This window comes from Convolutriloba macropyga, chromosome 2, assembly GCF_964194025.1.
Source record: "Convolutriloba macropyga chromosome 2, txConMacr16.3, whole genome shotgun sequence".
Classification (NCBI taxonomy): Eukaryota; Metazoa; Xenacoelomorpha; order Acoela; family Convolutidae; genus Convolutriloba; species Convolutriloba macropyga.
In genome coordinates this window covers 12697147-12724985 of record NC_134469.1, presented here as the reverse complement: position 1 = coordinate 12724985, position 27839 = coordinate 12697147, and the positions used below count along the sequence as shown (strand labels likewise).

Sequence of the window (27839 nt, the reverse complement as noted above, 5' to 3'; positions counted from 1 at the left end):
GCGTGACCATGTAACTCAAAAATATTCAATAACTTTCTTTCATGACTAACTCTTGGTCTTTTATAATATCCTCCAAGCTTTTCGATTTTCATCTTAACGAAATCGATACTGCATAGTATGATCTCACATAAATCTACCAATTCGAATATTAATTGGATCCTGTGACACGGGAAGTGCCGATTTGAGATTGTTTTTTTTTGGTTTTGATGTCTGCCTATGTTGAGGTCCCAGGCCACAGTGACCTCCGATCGGACTTTCGTGAGCTCGGATCGCCTTTTGCGTTTCAAATACGCTTTAAGTCATCTTTGATTAGACTTTATCAAACTAGAACGTCCTGTGATCAGACATGTTCCAGACCGTTATTCATACGTCCATACGCTCGCACTTTTCCCCAGACTAAGTAATTCGAGCTCATGAAGCTCAGGTGTGCGGTCGTAGTTGTTCTGATCACTGATAGCGTTGGTCTGGGACTTAACATGGAAGAAGTGTTGTTGGGGTCTGTCGGGTTTGACTACGTGATTGGTTTTAGGTCAGCCCAGCAGGGTGAGATTCCTCTGAGTCACAGGGAAGCAGTGATGTGTTGTGGATACAACAAGGCATTCAACCACGTAGTCTCATGCTCTGAAGCATCCGTTAGTAACCATCAGAACGATTGTTCAATACTGTTAAGGCAGACCCAAGAGGCCCCCTTTCACAGCCTTAAGGATTGGCAATAGATTTCTGTTTTACAATTCAAAGAATTTGAATTGTATTGGTGCGCTGTCTTTTTTTAAGATCTGTTCACGCTTTTTTCGGCTTTTTCACGTCAGTGAGAAGTCAAATTAGAGTGGTGATTTTGGTCAAACTGAAATAGTAAATGGAGCGAAAAATCGAGTAGGTTTGAGGCGTGACTTTTTTCAAAATACCTTTAAAGTGGAGTGAGAAATTGGTGTTTGAACAATTTGGCGGTTTTTGAGATGGTTTTTTTCAGGTGCGTCAATTTGACTTCTGTTTTCAGAGTTTACTCTCCTTCAGTGCTTTTAAGACGGTACATATGTGTTCTAATTGTGCCTATTTGCCATTATTTGAATTCATTAAGGGGTAGCTAAAACTTTTTATGACTTTGCCACTATTTATGGTCATAAAAATTAGTGAATTTTAGATTTTGCCCCCTTAAAATTATCTGTTGTCTTATCACTCAGTATCATCAATGATATGTCTGATTTTGGTTATTTTTGTCTTATCATTCAATACTAATGCTGAGAGGACTCATCGAAAATTAATGGCAGGTTTTAACGAGAAAAAGAAGAATATAGTCGGCAGTCTGGATTCATCGCAGTTGTTTTTGATGTTGATTTTGTCTTTTCAAAAAATAAGTCGAATTTTTTGTCGTGTTTGTTTTTGTTGTTCTGGTGTTGTTTTATTGCTCAGTCTCATTACTAACAGCTCTCATTTGCCTTTTAAAGCGGAGTAAATGATTGTCCCGTCAAATCAATACAATTATGTGAATTGTATTTCAGGACTTGTCCTGCTATGTTTTTTTTGTTTCTGGTCGTGAAGTAGACCAATCTATATCAAATTGTTTTCTACTACCCGACTTCGTCTTGTTATAGTAACTGACACTGAATTACAACTTCAATTGTAATGACACTAAAATAAAATTGCAGCTTCAGAGAGGAGACACAGAACAAACATTCACAAAACATAATTTCGTCTGCTGCAATATATTTTCAGTCTACAACCAATTCTTCTTGGGCTTCTCAAGTTTTGAAATACTTAATTAAAATGAAATTTTTACCCGAAACTACTCGGAAAGAAACGGGCAAAAGAATTTTCAAATTGAAGTTGTTGAAACCTCTGAGTTTTAGTGGCTTTATTTTAGAGTACTAAATTATTTTGATTAAACTTTTGGTGCGTGAAAAGTTTTTTCGTATTGGTTTTTTATACGAAGTTTAACTCTCTTTCAGTTTTCTTAAAATTCTCCGGTAGATTATGTTCTTTTCAAGTTTTAAATAATATTTTGCTATCTTGTTGCTTTGGATTTGAAATGGACTGAACCATGTGTTTTTCTCTTGTCTAGGTTTTATTTGTTAAGAATTATTAATTTTGAGTTTTTGATTTTATATTAGTTGTTTTGCTCGTGAAAATATATAAGTGATTGCTTGTTCCATGTGCTATTCAAAACAAGATTCACAGGCAGATGAAATTTTGATAACAACATATATACAGTTTCCGAAAACTATTTTTGCGGGATGGTTCTCGCTTTGTAGATTAATATTCAATTAAACATTTGGCATAAGTTTGCTTATTTTTGGCGTCATTATTGTTCAAATTGCGATATTTTGTCAATTTATAGCCATTACGTATTTTTAGAAGACGCGCTCCTAAAGCAAGGCTAGTTTCGTTTTTATTGTTGATTTTTACGAATGAAAGGATTCGGTCTGTATTGCAGCTCTTCACGTTTTTTCTATTTTTTATTGAATCAGAAACAAGTCGGTTTTCACATTAAAGTTAAATTATTGACAGAACGCAATTAATTCTGGGTGAATCTCAATCAACATAATTTATAGTTTGAGAGAACAACTTCTTGTTTTTATGACTTTGACTCTGCTTTTCTTGTGTTCTCTAATGAATTCCCTATTAAAATTTTAATGAAATCTTGAGTTCTGCCTGGATTAGGTTGATTTTTCGTTGTCCCATCACTTAGTTTCAATAATCATAACTCCAATTGATATCCTAGAGAATTAAAGATAAACTTGTCTAATGCTTTCTGTAGATATGTAGCGGCTCTTATGACTTACAATTCTTTTTTTCATAAATATCATTGAATTTTCAGTGTTTGGTTTTTATAAACTTATTTTTGTATCGTTTTGCAGTTTAGTCACCAATATTGTCAGATTTTATGCTCTTTTTACGGAAACAGCTGTTAATGTGATTAGCGCTTTTGCGTTGTACCTAATGATTCTATGACTTGGATTCTACATTTTCAAAAAAATGTGTTCTTTTCGGAATTTTGCTTATGTTTGCTGTTCTTCTGTGGTGTCTTGTGACATTAAGAAACGAAAAACTGGCCTCTATGGCCTTGCAATACAGATCAAATTGACTTCATTGAATATCTTATGATTTTAATGGCTTCGAAAATGGTTTCTCGCAAATACGATTGAGGTTTTGGTTTTTCATTTTTCTCATGGATGTAAAAAAAAACTAGGTAATCTATTCAGTTGATAGCTGGCAGTTTTAGGGATTCAAAATTTTTTAATTGCTCTCAAACGAAGTTTGTAGCAGTTATATGAGCCATGTTGGTCCATTTTTATGCAATTTTTTTGCTTGATCGATTTTTTGTCTGAACCATTTGACTTTTTATTCTCAAAAACGAGATAAAAAGTTAGCGCACAGTGAGAATTAAGGGTTTAAAGAGCCTTTCAGCTCATTAGTCGCCAAATGTGCGATTTACAGAAATTGTTTTGGAGACTTATACTTATGGTGCGAATGGTTGTTCTTAGTGGTTGACCTCCACCCCCCCCCCCACAACAAACGCCCCCCCCCGTTGCAACAACCCCTGCGCTAACCTCACACCCCTTCAATTAAGCTAAAGCTAGCCTCACATTAGAAAATGAGTTTTTGTTGCAATTAATGCTTTGCTTTGCTTTGAGTTTTGCGTTGTTTTGCTATTCGTGTTGTCTTGTAGTTTCATTAATGACAGCTCTAATCGACGCTCTACTTTAACAGTTTTTAGTTCGGTTTGTGGATTGAGTTTATAACCATTTCTTTAAATTCAAACACCAATTGTTTTTGGTCGGTTTGTGAATGTTTTGAAACTTTTTATTTTGTATTCTTTTGGTAGACCGTTAAGTTTAAAAATATGGATGAAGCAGGTCGGAAAATATGTGTGTGAATGCACTTTACCGAGCCTTTTTGTCAACTTTACGATGGCATAGTACACAGAGGTGTTTTTACAAGTTTCAACAATCTTTTGCAATATCTTAACAGATAAAAGGTAAAGGAAAAAAATTTGTGCCTAATGACTCCGTGAAAACCCAAATTTTACTTGTAAATGGTTTCCTTTGCAAAATTTTTGTAAGTTTGGAAAAAGCGCTAACAGAATAGATTCTTTTGGTTAGGAGAAAAATGTGGCGAATCAATGTTTTGACGTTTTCAAAACGAAATTATTTGAAACTACAGAAAAACGCTTTAGAAAAATTATAAAATAGTAGGCATATTGTTTCTGCCTCAAAAATTAGATGCACCTTAATTGCAACAAACAGCATTAGAACATGTAAAAAACAACTAAAGCTTAGGTCTTTGCGAGCACTTCTCTGATCTCAGTGACCTCAGAAACCTAATCTTATTTTCCCAATCCAGCCAGTCATGGAGAGCTGAGCCAAATATAGTATAACTTAGTGCGAAATCTATTCCACAGATAGTGAAAGTGTGGGACTTCAAAACTGGTCAGCAACTGTTTGAATTTTCACGTGCTCACAGTCACCCTGAAATAGGACCCGTGGCCATAACTTGTATGACGTTTGACGAGACTTGTAGACGACTCATAACAGGAGGGAGAGATGGAATTCTCAAGATTTGGAACTACAACAACGGAAACTGCCTCAAGAAATTAGGTGATCTCTTCGTGTCTGCTTTTCTGGGTCCCTAACCCTATCGATATACGCATCTTCTTCTTAGAAGATTTTACAAGATCTTAAAAGATCTTAAAAGAATTGCATTTCAACAATTTTATTTTTACAGCAATAAGGACAACGTTATAATTTTAACATGGTAACGTCCTCTATAACAACACATCATTTGCAATAGAGATCAAAAACAAGTCCGGGGTTGGGGTTATAGACAGGACGGGGGGGTAGAGGGGATCAAATACACAGAATAGATCCCAGTAATGTAAGACTATTCTATAAATTTTTGTCCGGTTCCGGAAAAAAAAACCACGGAAAAAGACCCCCATTTACTTTTACATAGGAAATAAACCCCCATGTAAATAAATCCTTACTTGACGTTTTAACGAGCTGCATAGTGCGTTTGGCCATGCCTCAGCGGCCCGTGGGACTTGATATGAAACTATCACAACCGAACAAATTATCACGACCAATTTTTGCATAGAAAACGGTTCTCTGGGCATAAGAAACAGCCTCAGGTATTTTTGCCAAAATCTTTTGCAGTTTTTGTGTACCTTGTTTATGTTTAAAAGTCTAAAATCAAGCGTAAAAAGAAACGTGCTAATTTCAAACTTACACATCGGTGACCATTTTCATCATTTCGTTAATTTTCTTTCAGATCCGTGGATTATCCAAAATTCATATTCTAACTAATTCAAAGTGCACTGTGTTTCAGTGCCGCGTGAGCCGAAAGAAGTTAACAGTTGTATCTATGTGAACATAAACAAGACTAAGAAGGTGATAGCCGTGGGTTGGGATAGGAGGATCAACCTATTTCTAGACTCAACAGGGGACGACTACAGAGCTGAAACTGCACCAGAGGACCCCTGGCCCGATGACAAAACTAAAGTGAGTCAACAAACTGTGCCGCTTCTAAAAGCGCGAAAATTTTTCCTGAAAATATTGATATAGTAAGTCCCATAAAGTTGCAACGCAAGCGAACGTTCGAAAAGCTCGGGGCATGCAAATGGGTAGTGTTTTGCTTGATATCTGAATGTTTTAAATTTGAACTTTGACCTTTGAAACGTTCGCTAGCGTTGCAACTTTATTTGACTGACTATTTTTGTCAGTTTGTCAAATGTTGACAATAGCTTCAGCAGAAAGTTTAGCTTGAGTTTTTTTTCTATGATATTCAATTTCTCAAGCACAACTATCAAAATTAAATGTTTCAGAAAATTTTTAATATTTATAGTTAATGAGAATATGGCTTTCAGGTCTTCGAAATTTTTTTTGGTTATTGTTGAGAATACACTTCTTAAATACAAATTTTTAGCTCTAAAAACACATTTTATTTCAAATGCATTATCTCCAATGTCACAAATGTAAAATTGTTTTAAACATAGGCCTTCGCAGTATGTGACAGGGCTAGAAGATTTTCTATCAATCTTTGACCACTTTCACTATCAAAAATCACAATTGTAACAGCAAGAGCGATCTTGTCTTTACAAAAAATTCTTAGCTTGCTATCAAATTCGCGACGGTACTATTTTCTTCTAGGGTCACAAAGAGGACATTTTGTGTGTAACAATGAGCAGACCCAATCTCCTCGCCACCTCTGGCTACGATGGCATGGTCATCATCTGGAACATGATATCTGGCCGCACTCTCGCACACATGATGTCACCCCCCGTTGAGGGATACGAGGAAATATCATGTATGTGAAGTATGAGTATTCGTTTTAACTATCAAACGGATTTGTGTTTTTTTGAGACTATAGGGTAACATTGAAAACTGATTGTGTGGGTTACAATTTCAAAGTCTGTCTCAAATGACAATTTGATTTGTTCATAATTTGCGACGAGAATTTTGCAGTTGAATAATGAGAATTTTGCGATTAACTAAGATCTTTTAAAGAGATGTCTAACTAAGGAATTGAAATTTTCGCAATATTTTATTATAAGGACGTTTTCTACGATTGATTAGAGCCTCATTATAACTTGTGTATGATTATTATTTGAAATGCTTCAGTAATTTAACGACAGCGCATTTGGCGGGCATCTGTGATATATTATATATGCAAAAAAAACAAAATAGAAAAAAAAATTGGTGATATAGATGGTGTCTGGAATATTAGCTAAAATTATGTCAAAAAGTCAAAAATGGACAAACAAGAAGAATTAATTGGTAAGAAGATAAGAACTAAATAAGGATGCAAAATTATTGTACACAGCCACCTTCTCAACTGTTTTACGGATTCTAGCCCAGTTTAAACAGGAACATGAGGTTTAGATTCGTAAAATCTTAGCGCATGGGCAATTTAATTGTAGAAACCTTTTATGAGAAAAACGCCCTGAATTCTGCTTACTTCAAATGAGTAGCTACCAACTTTTCATCAAAACTTTAAAGAATGGCCTAAATGCTATACTAATTCGGCCAAATCCACATAATCATTATTGGCGTGAAGAAAAAAACAGACGAAGAATAATTTTGAAGAACATTTTCGGAATCAGTTTTGCTTAGCACAGCTATATTATTAAGGGAAAATTATTTTAATGAATGCAAAAAACGGATCAATATATTTTAACACAACAGTACGACCAAATTCCATTTGAAATCAATTGCAAAAGATTAGATGACATGCCTTCACATCCGAAAATTTTGAAAATTCTTTTGATGCTGAAGAATAGTATAGTATAAAAAAGTGATATTTTTTCTTTCCTCAATAGGACTTTAATATTTGAGACAAATCAAGGACTGGCAGTTTTCTTTAGATAAAAAATAGTTTTCGGTTTGAACATTCAACACAACTTTAAAGCTTTTATAATTAGTTGATTACATGATTTTTGAACAGTTAGCAGAAACAGCGACTGAAAACTTCCAGTAGTCTGGACGCTTTTTGAGCAAAAATTATAAGAAAATTAGCAAAAAATTGCAGAAAAACTTTTGAAGCAAAACTTTATTTGGTAGATTTTTTGCCAGCGAAATGGTAAACATACGACGAAAATGAAATTATCGGTGATCTGAACACAATTTCCCCAGCTTCTGTTCACAATGGAAGCTGGTTCCATTTTGCAGAATTCGTTTCCCTAACAGACAAATATTTTGCACAGTTTCAAGAGTATCTTATCTCTTAAAATTTTTTGACTATATACAACTTTTCCGGTTAAAGAGAAACTTTTAGCATAAACATTTTTGTGTATTTGATCGGCTTCAACTCTGCATACTAATTTTTTTTTGCAAAAATGTGCCTGCCATTGGAACCTTGATTTTGAGCAAAAGACGTCAGTTTTTTTAGTTTTCGCTCCAGAACTGTCCGATAAAGATGTTGGTTTAGTTTTTTTAATTAACCAACAGTGAAAAAGAGTTGTAAAAGAACAGAAAATTTTAAGAAAGAAACCGGATAAAAATTCTACGAATTTGAGGTTTTTTTGATTATTTTTTTTGCGCTGTAGAAAATCACAGCACCAATGCGGAGTTTGTGTTTAACATAATGTCGCTTTTGAACCAATTTAAAATTTTCCTATGTTTTAGAAAAAATACAATTAAAAAAACTTATTGCTATGAGTGGGGGAACTTAAAGATTCGTTTTTATCTTTTAATTCATAAATAGCTTTGAAGACTAACTTATGATGTCCCAGAATTGGATTCGTTCCCGGAAAATCGCTATTTGCAACTGACCAATGATACTGTTTTAAATTCACTTTAAAAACTTGATGATAACCAAGATTTATTTAGTTAACGGTAACTTCTTAGAGTTTATTATACGACAACCCGCTTGGTATGATTCTATGTCATTGCCATTATAGTGAGAGCCAACATAGAAACTTTTAGGGGTTTGAACCCCAAAATCTTTTGATTCATTGCAATCCTGTGTTCTGCATTGAGTGAGCGGGTCAACACTGCGAGAGTATTAATATGCTCTCTTGAACTGAGCTTTCTTTTCAAGCTCCAATTTATAATCACAGCTTACTTCATTTGAGTGTATGCTTTAACAGAATTAAAAATTTTGCAGAAAAAATTTATGGCCATGTCAATGAGTTCATTCCATAACTCCGGAGAGACTAAACTGGTTTTGTTCATGATGTCAAATAGTCAAGACTATTTTCCATAATTGAAAACTTTGACCAGGAAATCTGTAACTAATTTTAATGTTTTTTATCTTTGTCAGGCGATTCATCAAGCAAAAACGAACATCCCTATGAAGTCACAAAAGGTTCAGTTTAACTTACTTATCGTTGGCTGCTTCTCGCCTTCTGCTTTCGGCTGCTCATTAAAAAAGTTGACGGCCAAAAATTTTAAGTTATGGATAATGAACTAATGCGAACTGCAAATGCGCACAAGTTATAAATTAATTTTATACACCACTTTATGGCATACGTTCAACTTGGCCCCTTTAACACTTACTGGCAAGTCACACAACACACCCTATGCTTAAAACTCAAGATAATTGTTGAGTTGAACAACTTGAGGGCATGAACTGAAAGTCTTGCAAGTGCATTCATACTGGCACAAATTTGATTGCCAGATTCTTATAAGATTTTTTGAATCTTTTCCGTTGTGCCCCCAGTTCTTTATGCTCCCCCCAGATACAGAGCACGTGCCATTACATAGTAAATCATTATGTAAAAATATGGCACATGCGTCTGGGGGGTGCAAATGGAAACGATCCGATGTTTCAACTTGCTTGCATGCATCATGCAACCGTTCCAATTTAACGCTTTGCGATGATTCAAAGCGTTTTAGTTCAGTACAGTAAAATGCGAACAATTCAAATGAGCACAAATTTTTCAATTCAAATATGCTAACTTAAATGGGTATCAATGCGGACATGAATGTTGGTGGTCAGCAAGAACAAGCCAACAATTTCTCAGTTGCAACTTTCCCGTTAATTTGTGACAAGCACTATTTGTTGATACTTTTGTTTAATGCTGCTGCTAATTATGGCACAACATTATCGCGTCTCTTTTCAAGTCTTGCGCTCGACACTTTAGCTCTCTTCAATCAAATTATAACTACTAATAGTTAGGACATCGTTTTTGAATAAATATACTGTACAGGCTTTTTAAAGGGAGATTTCTGCTATTTTCAAGATTAATTTTAATTCTAACATTTACTTTGTTTTAATTGCAAGTTAACAAAATATATTTTTTCTCAATATTAAGATCAACAAGCGATAGCTTCCATCTTGATAACAAGAGCCAAAACTGTAAAAACGATTTAATATCAAACATATCATTTTTGTCTTCACAGCAAGATCAAAATTGTTATTTTGCTACAAGAGCGCACTGCAAAATCTGCATAATTGATTCTTCAAATGCTTCATATGATTAGCGGGGCCTTAGTCGCATGATATGTTTGATCGTTTCTGGGACCAGTTTGGTTTTATCCTGTTTTGTAGATATAGCCAGCCAGTGAGTTTGAAATATTTTTAAATTTTCGTGCTCTACTCCTGTTTAACTGTGGCATAATAAACTATGGTAGCAGAAAGCTATGTAGAGCACAATTTGTAATCTCTAAGCGTTATTTTTTGTAGAATGCAGGAAATTATCATACGCAGATACTGCCAGTAAGTTAGATAATTCAGGCCATCTTAGATAACTTAATTTATTGATTGAAATAAGCGTACTTTCTTAAAGGGGGATTATTTCGAAGGCGCAAGAGAGGGGAGTTGAGTGATATATCTTAAACAAACAAATTAATGAACAAAAGCATATTGAGCTGCCGATATACTTCGTTTACTTAGCAAAGTTGTATTTGTGACAATAGTTATCTTTATCAACTTGATCCCTCATTTTGGACGGGTGACATTTGGATGACCCCTAAATGTCAATTTTTTAGACTTTTAGGAAAATTGGATTCATCGGCATGTTTAATTACAGGGAATTGCATGAAATGGTTTCAAAATTGGAAATTACAATTGATTTCTGTTTCAGGGTTGAGTTAAGTTATTTATTCAACACATGGTTTTTGACAGGGATTGATTGCAGCTAGTTAATTTGATATCGGAAACAGAGGAATAAGAACTTTACAGAGCAGCGTTCAATGCTTACTAAGCAAACACTGATTGATATGTCAAGTGCATATATGAGATAAAGCGAAGTGCGTTTTTTTACATAAGAGTACAAATGTTGTTTAAATAAGATAAGGAGAAAGTTGAACAATAGCTGGTAGCAGTTGAATGACAGAGGGTAACTTGACTTTGGTTTGTTTGCATAGCAATCAACGCCCTCCTACAGAATGTGAGAGATTTTAATTGTAAGTTGCAATGTTTACTTAAGAGATTGAGGTTTGTTTGCTTAAGATAAGAGCGTATTGGTTGAGTATAAATTGAAGTGACACAGAGGAATTTTGGGAGAATTCATAAGTTTGGACAAAGGAGACATTTTTGCACAAGCGAGAAAAAGCAGTCTGTTTAGTGAGACTAAACTTTGAAAGATAGTGTAAAACCAGAGAAGAGACTCAGATTGAGACTGAAATCTGGAAGTTTGTAATTGGAAGACCAGTTGGGATACTGTGAGCGTTTTTGATTTAGTTCCTTTGGGAAGTGAACCGTGGATATTGTTTTTATTATTAATTAAATTACTATTATATATTGTCAAATTGTCTCAAGTTTTTCCTTTCCATTGTTTTGCAAGTAATTTGCCTACAATTGTTATCCATATAACTAGAATTGGTTTTACGAGCCCCCTTTTGAAATAACTTATTTCAAGACAATCTAATTTGCAGTAGCATACAACAGTGGAAGAGGAGAAATATCAGAGTAGCAAAGTAACGCTCGCTTCACCAATTTAAAACTTTTAGTTTATTTTATTTGATCGATCTTCTGGGTGACAGAGTCGCCTCACTGTTGGCCTAGTTACAAAATCAGAAGACGATATTTTTTGCTGAAATTGTTTTGATTTTGAGGAGCGGAAAATTGAGAACATTTGAACGAGGTTTCAATCGCAGTTTCTCCACTTAACAAGAAAAATATTAAAAAGTTTGTTCTTTTATTGCTTGTCACGCTGTTGCGGTTCAAAATGCCCATATTATATGGTTAAAAATTGAAAGTAACTCAACTTAAATTTAAGTTCTACACAGAATGCCTAAAAACGTTAACAAAAAAGTAGCAAGTTCGAAGAAATAGATTGAGATCTTTCGACAAAGAAAACATAAAAGTCAAGTTCGGATCACTTATTTTTTGGGTTACAATACAATCATACGAAGGTAAACTGTCTTGTTAGATCTTCACACAAGTCAATGACATCAAAATGCTGAAAAACTTCGGAACATTTTGAACAAAAATAGCTTTTTCAAGACCTTCTTTTTCAAAATGATAATGCTTCCTTGCTACAATCAAAGATGGTCCGTTTGAGCGCATTTTTAAAACAGTTTGTATATATTCTCAACAATTCGATGCATTTTCTATTTTTTCAAACAAATGGGTTTTAAAATTGTTGGGGAATTGACGTAGTAAAAGAAAGGAGGTGTTAGGTACAATTAAAGCAAATTCAGGCCAAAGTCGAAATGATTGATTTAAATTTAGAAGAAAACTAGAGAGCAAACATTTGAAAAGAACTAGATACTTTGAACAAAATTAAGATCTCAATTTGAAAGGAAAAATGCCATTTCGAATTTGCAAAGTAATAGGCAGCCAAAAACATGGTACCCCTCAAGTCTCTAAGTTATATTCATCATTGGACACTGAAAAAATGTGGGGATGTTCACCTAATGATTGTCCACGTATAATAGGGATCGGTGGCCAGTTACACTTTTTCGATCTAAGTTATTAGCACCGGAATTGATGTTATTCAAAGGTTTTTGATTTTTTGAGTAAAAATTTGATATCTACGGATGAAATAACGGTATAAACAAGTCGTAGTTTTGTTTACTTGATCAGTAATGTATTCCGTAATCATGGGAATGGTTTAGAAAGTTGTGAGAGAAGTTTATTTGCATTTTTGAAATAAGTAAAGGAAATTTATCAGTTTTTGGAAATACCCTGAGGACCGAATTTGTCCGACCCCCCCCCCCCCGGGATGCGAGGGAAATGTTGGTTGATAACCAATCAATGACAGGAGGAACCTCCAATGGTTCTCTATTGCGCGTATAAAATTCAGGCCATTCAGACAACCCACTCTCTAGTTATTAACACCAGAAGTAGTGTGATTTGAAGGTTTTTAGAGATTTTACTGTAAAAAATGACTCTATGAGTCAGAAATAATAGGAATAATCAGTCGTAATGTCAAACACGTTTGATATAAGGTTTTGCATGATCTTGGGAAAGGTTTAGGGTGTAAAATGGCACGCCCGTGCTGCGGAACGTAAAATTTGAATCGCTCGTGGAGTACTGGTAGTGGCCCTATAATTTTTTTGAAGGATTACTGTAACATTTCAAGGGCTTTGGATTGGTGATATTTTCTACCCCAGACTCTGACCGCACGCCACTGTTGCGGGACGACACGAAAGCCGAACATCAAAACAATACTGATTTCTGGCCCACAAATGAGTTTTGATATGGTAAAAATACGATAACCCAGGACAGTTAGTGACGAAAATTACCCACCCGGTCACTTTCCCGAATTAAGATTTTTCGGATTTTGTTTGACACGACTCGGTAAAAATATTTATACTGCTAACGACTCGCAATGAGTGATCCCTTGGTCATGAAGTTTGGCAGGCAAGTGGATGGCACCCTATATTTACTAAAAAAATTACCCGAAGACTTTTCGACCACAATTTCGCGTGTTATTAAGTTTGGAATTTTTGGTTCATCCGGGAGCTCGATGAAAAGTGAGAGCCGTCATTGTTCGTGTTCTAGTGGGAGTTAGGCAATAAAATTTTGTGGGTAGGTGCAACTATGGAAGGACTTTCCGTGACAATAGTTATCTTTATCAACTTGACCCCTCATTTTGGACGGGTGACCTTTGGATGAGCCCTAGATGTCAATTTTTTAGACTTTTAGGAAAATTGGTTTCACCGGCATGTTTAATTACAGGGAATTGCATGAAATGGTTTCAAAATTGGAAATTACAATTGATTTCTAGTTTAGGGTTGAGTTTAGTTAATTATTCAACACATGATTTTTGACAGGGATTGATTGCAGCTAGTTAATTTGATATCGGAAACAGAGGAATAAGAACTTTACAGAGCAGCGTTCAGTGCTTACTAAGGAAACACTGATTGATATGTCAAGTGCATATATGGAAAAAAGCGAAGTGGGTTTTTTTTACATAAGAGTACAAATGTTGTTTAAATAAGATAAGGAGAAAGTTGAACAATGGTTGGTAGCAGTTGAATGACAGAGGGTAACTTGGCTTTGGTTTGTTTGCATAGCAAACAACGCCTTCCTACAGAATGTGACAGATATCAACCGTCAGTTGCAATGTTTACTTAAGAGATTAAGGTTTGTTTGCTTAAAATATGAACGAATTGGTTGAGTATAAATTGAAGTGAGACAGAGAAATTTTTGCAGACTTTAGAGAAATTTGGCAGGACTCAAAAGTTTGGACAAAGGAAACGTTTTTGCACAAGCGAGAAAAAGTAGTTTGTTTAGTGGGTCTAAACTTTGAAAGATAGTGTGAAAAGCAGAAAAGAGACTGTAAGTGAGACTGAAATCTGAAAGTTTGTAATTGCAAGACCAGTTGGGATATTGTGAGCGTTTTTGATTTAGTTCTTTTGGGAAGTGAACCGTGGATATTGTTTTTATTCTTAATTAAATTACTAATAAAACTTGTCAAATTGTCTCAATTTTTTCCTTTCCATTGTTTTGCAAGTAATTTGCCTACAATTGTTATCCATTTAACTAGAGTTTTATTACGATCCCCATTTTGATTTCACTTATTTCAAGACAATCTAATTTGCAGTAGCATACAACAGTGGAAGAGGAGAAATATCATAGTAACAAAGTAACGCTTGCTTCACCAATTTAAAACCTTTGGATTATTTTATTTGATCGATCTTCTGGGTGACAGAGTCGCCTCACTGTTGACCTAGTTAGAGATTCAGAAGACGATATTTTTGCTGAAATTGTTTTGATTTTGAGGAGCGGAAAATTGAGAACATTTGAACGAGGATTCACTCTCAGTTTCTCCACTTAACAAGAAAAAAATATTAAAAAGTTTGTTCTTTTTTTGCTTGTCAGGCTGTTGCGGTTCGAAATGTCCATATTATATGGTTAAAAATTAAAAGTAACTCAACTTAAATTTAAGTTCTGCACAGAATGCCTAAAAACGTTACCAAAAAAGTAGCAAGGTCGAAGAAATAGATTGAGATCTTTCGACAAAGAAAACAACAAAGTCAAGTTCGGGTCACTTATTTTTTGGGTTACAATACAATCATACGAACGGAAACTGTCATGTGAGATCTGCAAATAAGTCAATGGTATCAAAAAACTGGAAAATTGTAGAATATTTTGAACAAAAATAGCTTTTTCAAGACCTTCTTTTTCAACAAGATAATGCTCCTTTGCTAAAATCAAAGATGGTCTTTTTGAACGCATTTTTAAAACAGTTTGGACATATTCTCAACAATTCGACGCATTTTCTACTTTTTCAAACATATGGATTTCAGAATTGTCCAGGAATTGACGTAGTCAAAGAAAGGAGGTGTTAGTTACAATAAAACCAGATTCAAATCTGTATTACGAAGAAGATGAAATGTAAGAAATACTTTAGAGCCTGAAAATAGCTGATTTTGAAAAAAAAATTCGGCGTTCAGTACATCTAACTTGGGTGTCGAAAAATTACTTGACCCTGATTACTCGTTTTAAGATCCAATGGAAGAATACAATAACTCAATCCTGAATGTACAGCTTATTGATCCCTATCAAATTTGGCTAATCTCGATTGCACTTTTGGTATTTGTCAACCGCATCAATCAACAGCAGCAACAGCTACAATAGACTGTCCAAACTTGGGACTTTTCTGTGAAATAACCAATTGCTTCATTGCGTTAAATTCTAATTTTAAAAAAATGGCTGCCCCTTTTTTGTATATTCAAGCCTGGTATTTTACCTAGTGCTCTTCTCAAAGTCTCCTATAGTTGTTTGTTTGTAACTCCGCCGTAGCCGGTACCCAGCCCGGATGAGAAAGGAGGAGGGAAACACACCCAGAACATACTGGAAAAGTCTCAAAAAGTCGGTTTTTCAACTTGACTGGAGCCTTTTCCGACAATTTTCCAGCTATTATTTGACCTTAAAAACCTTATTAATCTTGGTACGGCCGTAGTACGGCACCTTATTAATCTTGGTACGGCCTTAGTACGGTACCTTAGAAATCTTAGTACGGCCTTACTACGGCCCGTAGAAAACTTAACAAGATCTTAGTACGGTTTTGATCAAAGACTTATACGGTGCCGTACTACGGCCTTACCAAGTTTTCCAAGTTCGGGCAACCTGGGTATTCATATACGAATTTTCTCCGTGTATACCCCCCCGATGTAATGCTTCACCGTTACAGAGCGCGTGCCATTGCATAGTAAACCATCGTCTAAAAAAATGGTTCCCATGCTTAGGAGTTGTAAATAAAATGCACCCACGGGGGCACAAACGGAAAAGATCCCCATAAGATTTGGTTTTATTTTTACTGATTTGCACAATTTGTTCAAGTGGATGGCGACACATCAGTGAACAAATTACTCTTCATCCAGAAACGGAACCTGGCCAAAGATGCGGCCAGTCTTGTGTGTTCTGGGCCACGTGGGATGGTTCACTTCTGGAACATCTACAGAGGTGGCAGGTTGTATGGCAGGTTCAATGCAGTCACGAAACCAGGAGTCAACATCACATGTATGGAAATGACAACTGATGACAGATTGTTGTTCATTTCTGACTCGTTTGGTACGTTGCACTCTTCAAGGCAATGAAATATCATGGGAATTAATTTTTATAGAAGAAATTGTTTTTTTTTTGTAGAAATTGGTTTTGAAATAGAAATTGATGTTTGTGATGCATGCTTTAAAATTCACAGAGAATGAATATGAATTTACTTTAGTAAGATTTTAAAAAAAATGTAAGAAGTGTATAACCTTTTGGTTATATATTGAAGTTATTTGATTTAAAAAACATTATTCTTGCTCGCCGATTTTTTGGTTCAGTTGGCAAACATTAAAAAAGACCGACGGGGAAAATCCCCCTTCAAAAAATAGTTCCCACGGGAAAAAATGACCTCTCGGGAGGTTACCCCGATCCCTAATATGGTAGGAAATAGGCCCTAAATGAAATGACAGAACACTCTTCCTGAATGTCTCCAAAATATGCGAAATTTGATGAGAACAGTAAAAACAAAATCGATGAAACCGGATTAAAATAGCCAAAAATGAGCAAAAGACATTGAATTTTTGAGCCCAAATAATTTTTGCCAATTGGGTTCATTTTTCAATCTGACCTGTTAATTTCTCCCCAGGTGCGATCCGGGTGTTCGACGTGTTTGACTTCTGCCTCAATGGTCCAGAGGCCCCCGGATCTTCAGCCCCTCTTAAGGTGACCTGGAGAGCACACGTGGAGAGTGTCACTTGCATGAATCTGGTGGAGCAGAGTAAACTGGTTGTGACGTCATCACTTGACTGCACTGTGAGGTTGTGGACAATGGCTGGGGAGTATGTTGGTAAGGATACCGTTTATTGTCTGGATTTGATCTATTATGTTCTGGCTTCCCGTGTTGAATACCCCCCCCCCAATTGCATATTGTGTGTTGTTATATGGTACGCTACTATGTAAAAAAGTAGCAAGTGCGCCTGGGAACGTAAAAGTTATATGCCCAATAAGCTGGGAGGGGGGGGGGGATGGATACTATTATCTCTTTATCTCTTTACCTATAATACTTTTTCGGGCCTTTCCCAATATACCCCCCCCCCCCCCACTAAGTGGGGCTATAATTTCGAAACAGAATAGATTCTATGAAATTACTTCTTTTCAACGTTTCGAGTTAATAATGGATTGAAAGGAAGCCGAGAGGCCTTGAGTGGAATCAGTGACAACGAATGAGCAAAGGAGAATTAGCAATCTAATGTGCTGCATAAAATGCCATATGCCATTCTTAGCTATCTTTTTTAAAAGTTTTTTTTCATGATGCTGTTTCCATTTTTTTGCAGATGTACAATTTACTGCTAGACACCAAAGCTCAGTGCACAATGCAATGTTTTATTGTGCTATTTAAACTTGTAAATGGTGTTGCAAAACAGCTATAGTGCAATTAAGCTGTAGACGAATAACGCGACAAAAAGTATAGTACAAAACGTTTATATATCGCGGTATTGGTTTAATAAATTGTCAAATAATATTTCGACCACCTCACCCCGGGGATCTCTGGTTTGTGCTAATGTCTGTCTGATCTTAGGCACTTTCGGCCAGAGTGATTTGTGGGATATCAGCAGTCCATCCTCCTTCGCCCACCCCAGAGTGCCTTACGACGTGTTAGTCCACCCGGAGAGTGTGGTGGATGTGGAGGGAAGGGATCCAGATATTCCACTCGAGGAGAGGAAGGGATTCATGGAAGTGTTGATGGAGGAACAGGAACAGCAGCAGCAGGCAGGGAAAAAGGGAGGAGGAAAAGGAAAAGACGAAACAGACAATGTGGGTTTTCTGCTTTTGATTTCACTGCTGGCTACAACAGATAATAAATGAGACCTGTGTTCGTAAATGCTAGTGAAGAGCAATTAACACCGATACATACCCTAGTCGGGATGTTGGCTCAGAGGAGGGGGGGGGGGGGGTGAATTTATCTTAAAATACATTGTAGAGCACCCTTGTAATGTTTGACTTATGGTTGTTTTACGTTCAAAACCTGCTTATGTCAAATCTTTAACCAATTTCAGTTCTGATTTCAAAATTTTTAACAGTTAGCTACATTGTTTCCGCTCGGTTATTTTGTGTTATTTTTGTTTTTTACAAAAAATATTAGACAAACGTACTGTATTTTGGGATTATTTTTTCTGATAACATTTTATTTCAGGTTTCATCGGAGGGTAAGAAGGAGAATAAAATGGGTGCGGCTGCAGTGGTTGACTATTCGCATAATTTCGTTGTGACAGATGAGGATATTGTGAGAGATCTTGGACACACTCCTGACAAGGCTGGCAAAAGGCATGTACCGGACTTAATTGCTATTGTTAATAGTCTCGTAGCCTCAGGGAGCCCGGTGCATCGTTTTCCGGAAATCCTAGAAATATAGATAATACCGGAAATCTTACCTCTACTTAATAATCCAACATTTCTCAGAGGCAAACTTGGCTATAGATACTTTTCCCACTTTTTCCGATGGGAAACTTGCTGTTCTCGGAAATTAAGATAAAATTTTTGTCAGATTTCTGTACATATTTAGGAAAGAACTTAATTTTGAAATAAGATAAACTGGTGGAACTCAAGGCAATAAGTTGAATGGAAATTTTCATAAAGTTGTTAGGTTAAACCGAAACTGTGTTATGCAGCAATTTTGCACGGCAGAAATTACATGAATTTGCAAAGGGCGCTTGAGATATTTACAATTTTGGACGTCTTATTATTCCTTTTTTGTCCCCTTAGATGCTATGAGGCATTCCAAATTTTGTTTAAAAACTAAAATCCTGCAAGATCGATTAAGTTTCGTTTTCACTGCCTGATCGTTAATAACTACCAAGGTAGTATGAAATAATGCTTGTGCTCGTATGAATAATATGCAGCGTGAAATCATTGAAGAAAATCATATCGTTTCACTTTTTTTTCCAGAAAATCAAATCGGTTCAATTTTTTTCAGACTGCGTCACGAACGACACCGGCAGCCTCTAGCAGCAGCCGCAGCCAGTGCCCTCGATAAACACAGCCACACTTCCCCGGGTAGTGGGAACAAACCAATCGGGCTAACCTACTTTGACATCGAAGAAGACCCTGAGAAATTAAACCTGCCCAACTGGCAGAATCTGAGCAAAGACGATCCTTTCAATAAACTGTCAAATGTCACTTCGTCTTCTATTACTTCGGAGGGATGAACATCTTTACAAACCGTTGCCAGGGTTGAAATGGCGTTTTAAGGGGGTGGGGGGGGGGGGGGTGGGTGGTGCTCTGATTATTTTCACCTTATTCATTTAACGCCCGATATTTTTAACATCATATCATTTCACCCCTATATCATTTAACCCGTACATTCACCCCAAAACCCTTTCCCAAGCCCGAAATATCCCTTATATCATTTTTTACTATCAAAACTCTTTAATCAATCTACATATTTTCCAAATTTTTATTGTTAATTGTTACCAATTGAATAAAGAAATATAATTGGGGTAAAATTGGGATGGAGCTTTGAAAAAAATCGGCGTTACATGATTGCGGGTAAAAAAAGTAGAGGTGAAAAAGCGGGCTACCTTTTTAAAGATAACGGATTTAGTTATCACTCGTGTTTCACGTACATAATACATAAGAGATATACTTTCCATTCCCTTATATGGTAAAAAATACTCGAAGGCCACAAAAATTAACGAATAATGGGAGTCCGATTTGAAATGTATTAAACTCCTCCAATGTATTAAGATTGCAAAACGGAATGCATTCACTAATGCAAGTAAATTTATTCTGTAAGGTGCCTATATTCATACCTGGCAATGACTTCTAATGACTTCAAAATATAGAATTAATTGCGAAAAGACCGATAATTTTGGCTCACTTTATTTTAATTTCATGCTAGCTTTTGTCATCTGATTCAGTTTATTTTTCAGCTTTAATGTCCTTTTTAAATGAGAGTTGCTGTTCTGTAATCTTGACATAACCAAGTATGAGTTCACAAAAAATACAAGGAAGCTCAGCAAAGTGCGTTTGCACATAATGTTACGACACCACTCGGCCATACCTTTGACTTAATCGTCTACCAAATAAAGAGAAATATAAATTTCAAACCTTTATATACAATTCCACAACAATTTCAGTAGCCATTTAAAAAATCGCTTTGGGCTCAAATCAATATTCCAAATAAATAATAACTCATTAGAGGGCCATTAGTACCTGTCATTAAGGAGAATAAGAGACAGGACAAACTAGAAAATCAAATAAAAAAAAGAATCACAGCAAAATTTCAATGTCTATCTAATTTTCAAAAAACCTCAAAATAGCATCAAAGATACCTTAAACTAAAATATTGAAATGAATTGCATCAGAAAAGATTAAGGAACTATCTTTGAAAGTAATTATTTAGTAGACGAAAAAGAAGAAGACGAAATAAGTTTACTTTTTGAAAGCAAATAAGAAAGCCATGGAAACCATTAGCTACCAACTAAAATCGTTCAATTTTTATTTGTACCTTCAAATACAAAGCCATTGAGACATGCCATTTTCCAAATGCCATACTTGTACAACAATCACTACAGTCAAAAGGTCTTGGAATTAATTTTGCGAGGAAATGGTGTCAAAGCCTATAAAATTATAATCTATTCACTGAAAGTTCCAGTTAGAATCAAACGCACTTTGGATACAATTATTGCAATTTGTGACTTGTTAATAATGTGCCATTATTGTTAACATCGGAAAAAACAGCAAAAAGAGCCTCAAAAATGGAAAACTTCCAAAAGTAAAGAAGAAGTTATGGAAACTCGTAGTATCAACGCCAACAAAACCATTATTTTTGATAAAACAGGGTTGTAGACTACATTTTAACTCAATTGTAAGACAATTAGACCTATCTGTGTTAAGTTTATGCTAAAAAATAGCAAAAAAATTAGAATTAGCTAATCTAAAAAGACACAAATGTTTTTAATTAATTTTATAAAAACCATACATTATAACCACAATAAGCTTTCAACATTAAATAGATTCACATGATACCACTTAGAGTGCCAATGGGGCATGCTGTTGGAAAGACTAAGTTCAAAGACTACAAAACAAAAAATAAGCACAGAAGGAAGAAAAAATCACTCAGACAATTTCACGCGAACAGCGTTGAAGCTAAACCAAAATTTTTCGGCTGAAACGTTTACATATTTTGATTTTTTTTATTTGCAAGTAAATTTCACTTGTCAACCATTGAGTTGAGGTTTAAAATCATTCTGGTCTGTAACAAACATAAGAAAAACAAAAGGTTCCGATAATTTCTTTTAAAAAGTGAAGCGGCCCTTTGCAATCCAAAAATTTATTTGACTGTAAAAATCTACAACTAAAATGAAAACAATTTTTCCTATGCTGATTTTTATTAAACGAAAAAAATTCCAAATCATTCCAGAAAGCTAATTTGACCAAAAACAATATACAAAAAAAGGATGAGTTTTGGATACTTATTGGCAAAAAATCATTACATATCAACTGAAATCAATAGATAGTTTCCTCTGTATTTTTTTATATGTTGAATGAAACACAGTCAAAAGACAACAAAACGAATATCAACTGCTTGCGAATGTCAAGAATTCATACAAAATTTACGAAAACAATTCTTCGGAGCCATAGAAACCATCAATTTTCCCCAGAAAACCCAAATGTGTTAATTGTAGATATTAAAATAGCTCGTGACTGAGTAATCGAAAATTGTGTTGGCAGGTTTTGTTTCTGCCCTACCGGTCAAACTGGACAAAAGCGGGCCAAATATGCGTTTTGATGCAATTTTTTAATGAAAGTGTTACTTTTTCAGAAAATTAGGCAAAAAGTAGCCGAAACAGTTGGTTCAAAGACTAAAACAACTCACTACTATCATCAAATTTAAAACCAATGGGACTAGTGTTAACAATGTTATCATTCTTTCATCAATAATTGATAAAATTTTAAGCACCACTTACGATAAATGTGAACAAAAAATAGGAAGTTAGGGTGATTTCAAAAAAATTTGAACCACCCTAACTCGTTGTGAGACAAATAATTCAAAAAAAACCGTATTTTATGCGCTTAAAATTATTATTCAAAAAATTGTTTTTTAGCTCTAATGTTTGTTTTAAAAGAGACGTACTGTTCTGCAGTCTTGACATAGGCCAGTATAATCTCGCAAATAAAAAACAGGGAGACTCAGCAATGTGTGCTGGCAAATAATGTTATGAGACCCCGCTCAACCAGTTTCTGACTTAATTGTTCAATTAAAAATTGAAGACGGAAAGAAAAATTTCAAAAATTTATATAATGTTAAAAAAAATTCATAAGCCAGTTAAAAAATCAATATAAGCTCAAATCATTATACCAGTTAAAAAATAACTCATAAAGAGAGTACTTGTTATTAAAGATCGCAACAAAGAAAACAAACAACAAAATAAAATAAAACAACAAGCATTACTTACGACCAAACTTCAATGTCTATCTAATTTTAAAGAAAATTCTATGAAAATCTCAAAACAGCAGTAGGTAGAAAAAAAGCAAATCAATTGAACTGAATGAAAGCACCAAAGGATTGGAACTTGTTTTTAGTGAGAGGAATGAATGGGTAGACAAAAAACGAGAAATGGGCTTAAAAACTACGAATAATGTTTGAAGACATTTAAAAACGCCATGAAAAACATCAGCTATCATTTGAAATTGTTCAAAGGTTTCATTTAAATTTTCACACAAAACCATTGTAACCTAACATTTTCAAAAAATTTAAACGAGTACAAACAAATACAGGCAAAAATCAACACGTCAAGTGATTTTTGCGAGAAAACGGTGTCAAAGCCTATAAAGATCATAATATATTCGCAAAAAGTGTATATTAGATATCGCTAAGCAGAATCCATTACGCCTTCATTACCAGTAATGCTTTTTTTGACTTCTCAACAGTGTGCCATTAATACTATAATAGGACAAAACAGCATAAAAATGAAAACTCTTTTTGCTTAGACTATTCTAAAAAATGGAAGAAGTAAGATCAAATCTGGCGAATCTTCAAAAAGAATTTTTTATAAAACGAATTTCTTAAAGCAAAAATTCATCAGCACCGTAAACTTTTCAACTTAAAATGTAGATTGACATTGACATTTGAGATTGACATTGAATTGGAGGTTTCAATGACGCAACTAAGTCTAAAGAATAACAACGAACACAGCAAGAACAAACTTTCTTAAAGAGTTTCAACTAAGCAGCGTTGAAGCTAAAAAAATATAAATTATGTCTGAAGTTATCAGGATTAACAACGGGTTTTCATTTGCATATAAATTTGACTTGTCAACAACTGAGTCGAGATTTGAAATCTTTCTGCTCTCTAACTAACCAAAAAACAAAAAATCAATTTTTTTTCAAAAGTAAAGTGCCCTTTTGCATTTCGAATATTTGTTTAGACATAAATTCCACATCTAGACCAAAATTTCTTTTTCTAGTGCTGAGTGTTCTTGAGATCAAAAAAATTTCCATATTTTTCCAAAAAAGGCAGTTTGACCAAAATGTCAATATATAACAAACAGATGACGAAATTGTATACTCATTGAGTTATATTGGCGAAAAACCACTATGTATGAACTGAAACAATTAAAAAATTTCTTAGAATCTTTTTAGATTGCGCACCAATCATTTAATTAATTAGGCACGTCAGTAGAATTAAAGAAACAGCATCAACTAATGGCGAAATAAAAAAGAAAAAAATTACTCGGGAAACACACTAATTAATCATTGGATCTCGTTTAATTATAAATGGGACCCATTTATAATTGAAACTCTAATTGAAAACAGACTTGCTTATTCTATGAATAAAAGAATATTCAAAAAAAATTTTTGAAAAATGGACAGCACAAAAATACATTCAGAACCATTTTTAATGCAGAAATCATTGATTGAGACAGAAATCAGCCTCCTATTACTGCACTGCTGTTAACTAAATCAATTTCACACAAAACCATTATAACCTAACATATTCAAAAAAGTTAAACGAGTACAAAAAAATACAGGCAAAAATCAACCCTTCAAGTGGTTTTTGCGAGAAAACGGTGTCAAAGCCTATAAAGATCATAATATATTCGCAAAAAGTGTATATTAGATATCGCTAAGCAGAATCCATTACGCCTTCATTACAGATAATGCTTTCTTTGACTTGTCAACAATGTGCCATTAATATTATAATCGGACAAAACAGCAAAAAGAATGAAAACTCTCTTTGCTTAGATTATTCTAAAAAATGGAAGAAATAAGATCAAACCTGGCGAATCTTCAAAAAAAAAAATTTTAAAACGAATTTCCTAATGTAAAACTTCATAAGCACCATAAATTTTTCGGCTTAAAAAGTAGATTGACATTGACATTTTACTGCCTAGGAAGCAAATTGGAGGTTTCAATGACGAAACTAAGTCTAAAGACTAACAACGAACACAGTAAGAACAAACTTTCTTGAAGAGTTTCAACTAAGCAGCGTTGAAGCTAAAAAAGTATAAATTTTGTCTGACATTATCAGGATGAATTACGGGCTTTCATTTGCATATAAATTTGAGTTGTCAACAACTGAGTTGAGATTTGAAATCTTTCTGCTCTCTAACTAACCAAAAAACAAAAAATCAAATTTTTTTCAAAAGTACAGTGCCCTTTTGCAATTCGAATATTTGTTTAGGCAAAAATTCCACATCTAGAACAAAATTATTTTTTCTAAGCCTGAGTGTTCTTGAAATCAAAATATTTTTTTTTTCATATTTTTCCAAAAAGGTCAGTTTGACCAAAAAGTCAATTTATGATTACGAAATTGGATTACGAAATTTGATACCCATTAAGTTATATTGGCGAAAAACCACTCTGTATGAACTGAAACAACCAAACAGTGTCTTAGAAATTTTTTAGATCACGCGCCAGACTTTTGATTAATTAGGCACGTCAGTAAGATTAAAAAAACAACATCAACTGTTGGCGAAATAAAAAAAAAGAAGTATGAGAACAAATAGTCGGAGCCATTAAAATCAACAACTTTACTCGGGAAACACACTGAACAATCATTGGATCTCATTTAAATATAAATGGGACCCATTAATAATTGAACCTCTTATTGAAAACAGACTTGCTTATTCTAAGAATAAAAGAATTTATTCAAAAAAATTTTTTGAAAAACGGACAGCGCAAAAATACAATCAGAGTCATTTTTAATGCAGAAATCATTGATTGAGACCGAAATCAGCCTCCTATTACTGCACTGCTGTTAACCAATGCAATTGTTCTGAATCATTAAACAAATGCCTATCGGTTTTTGGGCAAACAAAAATTGTATATATCAAACAGATATGACGCAATTTTTATATATGTATTTTTTTTATATATATATATATATATATATATATATATACATATATATATGCATGTATGTATATCAGTTTAAATTAGGAAACGACGCTAAATTGTTAGTTCCGGATCATTTTTTTATGTACCGGACGTAAAGATAGCTAATGTCTGATAAGCAATTTTATGTCTGCACTACCGGTCAAACCAGACAAAGAGGGACAAATAAGCATATTTGATGCCATTTTTATTTAGAAAATGCTGAATTTTCATATATTTAGCAAAAATCTAGCCGAAACAGTTGGTTCAAAAAAATTCACCAACGCACTAATATCATTAAACGTAAAATCAATGGGACTTTTGTTTACAATTTTATCATGTTTTTAGCGAAAATTGATCAAAATTTAAGCAAAAAATATGAACAATAACCAGAAATTAGGCTAAAGTTCACAAAACTTAAAACCCCAGAACTCCTTGGAAAACTCAAAATTCAAGAAAATTTATGAATTTAAAATTCAAAGCTTGACAATGGAAATGAGCACATTGGCCAAATTGGTGCTATTGAAATTTGTTACGAGTATTATACAAGCAGTAACTTAGAAGCGATTGCACTCGCTCATGTAATAAAATATACAAACATCATACTCGTATTCACAGAGGAATCAAAATTTCTCTCAATAGTTTTTAAACCAAGATGAGTAACACGATTTGACAATTTTGGGTTAATAGCTTTCAACACTAAATTTTACTCTTGCCTACGTCGTCGAAATTGCTATCAACAACTGTTAAAGCAACTCAAATTTTAGGCAATTTTTATTCCTATTTGCAGACAATTGGCGGCGTGGAGCCACATCAATGTCCGTTGTCAAAAAAAGACGAATCCGTTTGTGATCATTGTCAATTTGTCTACATATATTTTCATTGCCCAATAGTCCACTCACAATTGATATACCTTTTACTCATTGGATTGCTTGTTCAAAAAATCTTAATCTCTTTTGGAAAAATAGCACATTTAATTTCGTTCGAACTTTCGCAATTTCTCAACTTTTTTTAAACTAAGAAAGTTTAAATAGTCTGACAACAGACAATCTAAGCAAACATAAAATCTTCAGAAAATTGAGAACCCACACAAATTGTGGAAAAAAATGCGAAGCCGAACATGTTTAAACAGGACAAAATTGCAACTATTAAAAACCAATTGCTTGATAGTAGATTTTTGGTCAGAATGCTTAGAAAAATACAAAGAAGAGTTATTTTTTGCGTTTGAATTATAAAAAGATGAATTGAAGAAAAAATTACATCGCCTTTTTGTTTCACGTTTTTAAATGTTTACTCAATTTCTGTTATTTATAGACTTACATAGATGTTATGGCATTCTTACAAATACCAAATTTGAAATAAGAAATACATAGTTGAATTAGAGTGCATGGTTGCAGTTTTAATAAAACTTACCAATATCAACTTCACATGATGCCAATTTTGTAAACAGCAGTAGAAATTTCGAGAAAAATCTCAAATAAAGTCACCTGATAAATTCGACACTCTTTCATTTAATGATATTGATTATAACTTTCAGGATGAAAAACAGACAAGTCAAAAAGGTTTTGAGCAAAAGTCATGTGGGATTATAATTCTGACTCTCTAAGTTGACCGACAAAACTCTTGCAAACTACTTCTTTTGTAAATTTGGGCAATTTGGGGTCTTTTTGAACAACAGTGACAATTCCGCGTCATATTTTCTCTGTACATCAACATATCTCAACGTGAAGAATCGATACGTTTTCTGCAAACAACATTGACAAGAGAACCTTGAGTTAGGTCACTCACTCAATTTTATGGATGAGCGTTAGGGAATTACGATGTGAGAAAAGTTTCACAAATTTCTTAAATAATTTTGAAAACATTTTGCTGGATTTTTTCAAATTTGTTACAGGAGAAGTAATGGAGAGTCTTATTCGTTCCTCAAGATCAATGCCTTGGGTAGTTGCAAAACTGCTCAATTTTTTTCCTAACTCTCAATAGATATATTTTATTAGATTTTCTGCATATATCCTCTTATTTATTTCTTCGTTTTATTTTCTTACAATTGACACGTTTTTAGCTATCGTGGGAACTAGATACTTTAAGCGTGGACATAGGAGTGAAAATGTGGACAAATTAAACGTGAGCGTGGACAA

At 34.3% G+C, this 27839-nt stretch overlaps 1 protein-coding gene across 4 annotated transcripts in view; it reads left to right on the top strand.

Moving 5' to 3' along the window:
- The window catches only part of LOC142356569 (cilia- and flagella-associated protein 337-like), a 72988-nt gene extending 53422 nt beyond the window's left edge, over nt 1-19566 (top strand). For 3 of the 4 annotated variants that reach the window (XM_075408448.1, XM_075408444.1, XM_075408459.1), the window contains 10 exons: nt 530-632; nt 4400-4595; nt 5323-5495; nt 6144-6300; nt 8755-8799; nt 16174-16404; nt 16970-17170; nt 17903-18138; nt 18518-18648; nt 19298-19566. In XM_075408448.1, the coding sequence (XP_075264563.1) occupies nt 530-632; nt 4400-4595; nt 5323-5495; nt 6144-6300; nt 8755-8799; nt 16174-16404; nt 16970-17170; nt 17903-18138; nt 18518-18648; nt 19298-19529 (1705 nt within the window). In that variant the 3' untranslated portion in view covers nt 19530-19566. The remainder of the gene's footprint in view (nt 1-529; nt 633-4399; nt 4596-5322; nt 5496-6143; nt 6301-8754; nt 8800-16173; nt 16405-16969; nt 17171-17902; nt 18139-18517; nt 18649-19297) is intronic. The other variant, XM_075408453.1, reaches the window with a different exon arrangement.
- The last annotated feature ends 8273 nt before the right edge of the window (nt 19567-27839 follow it).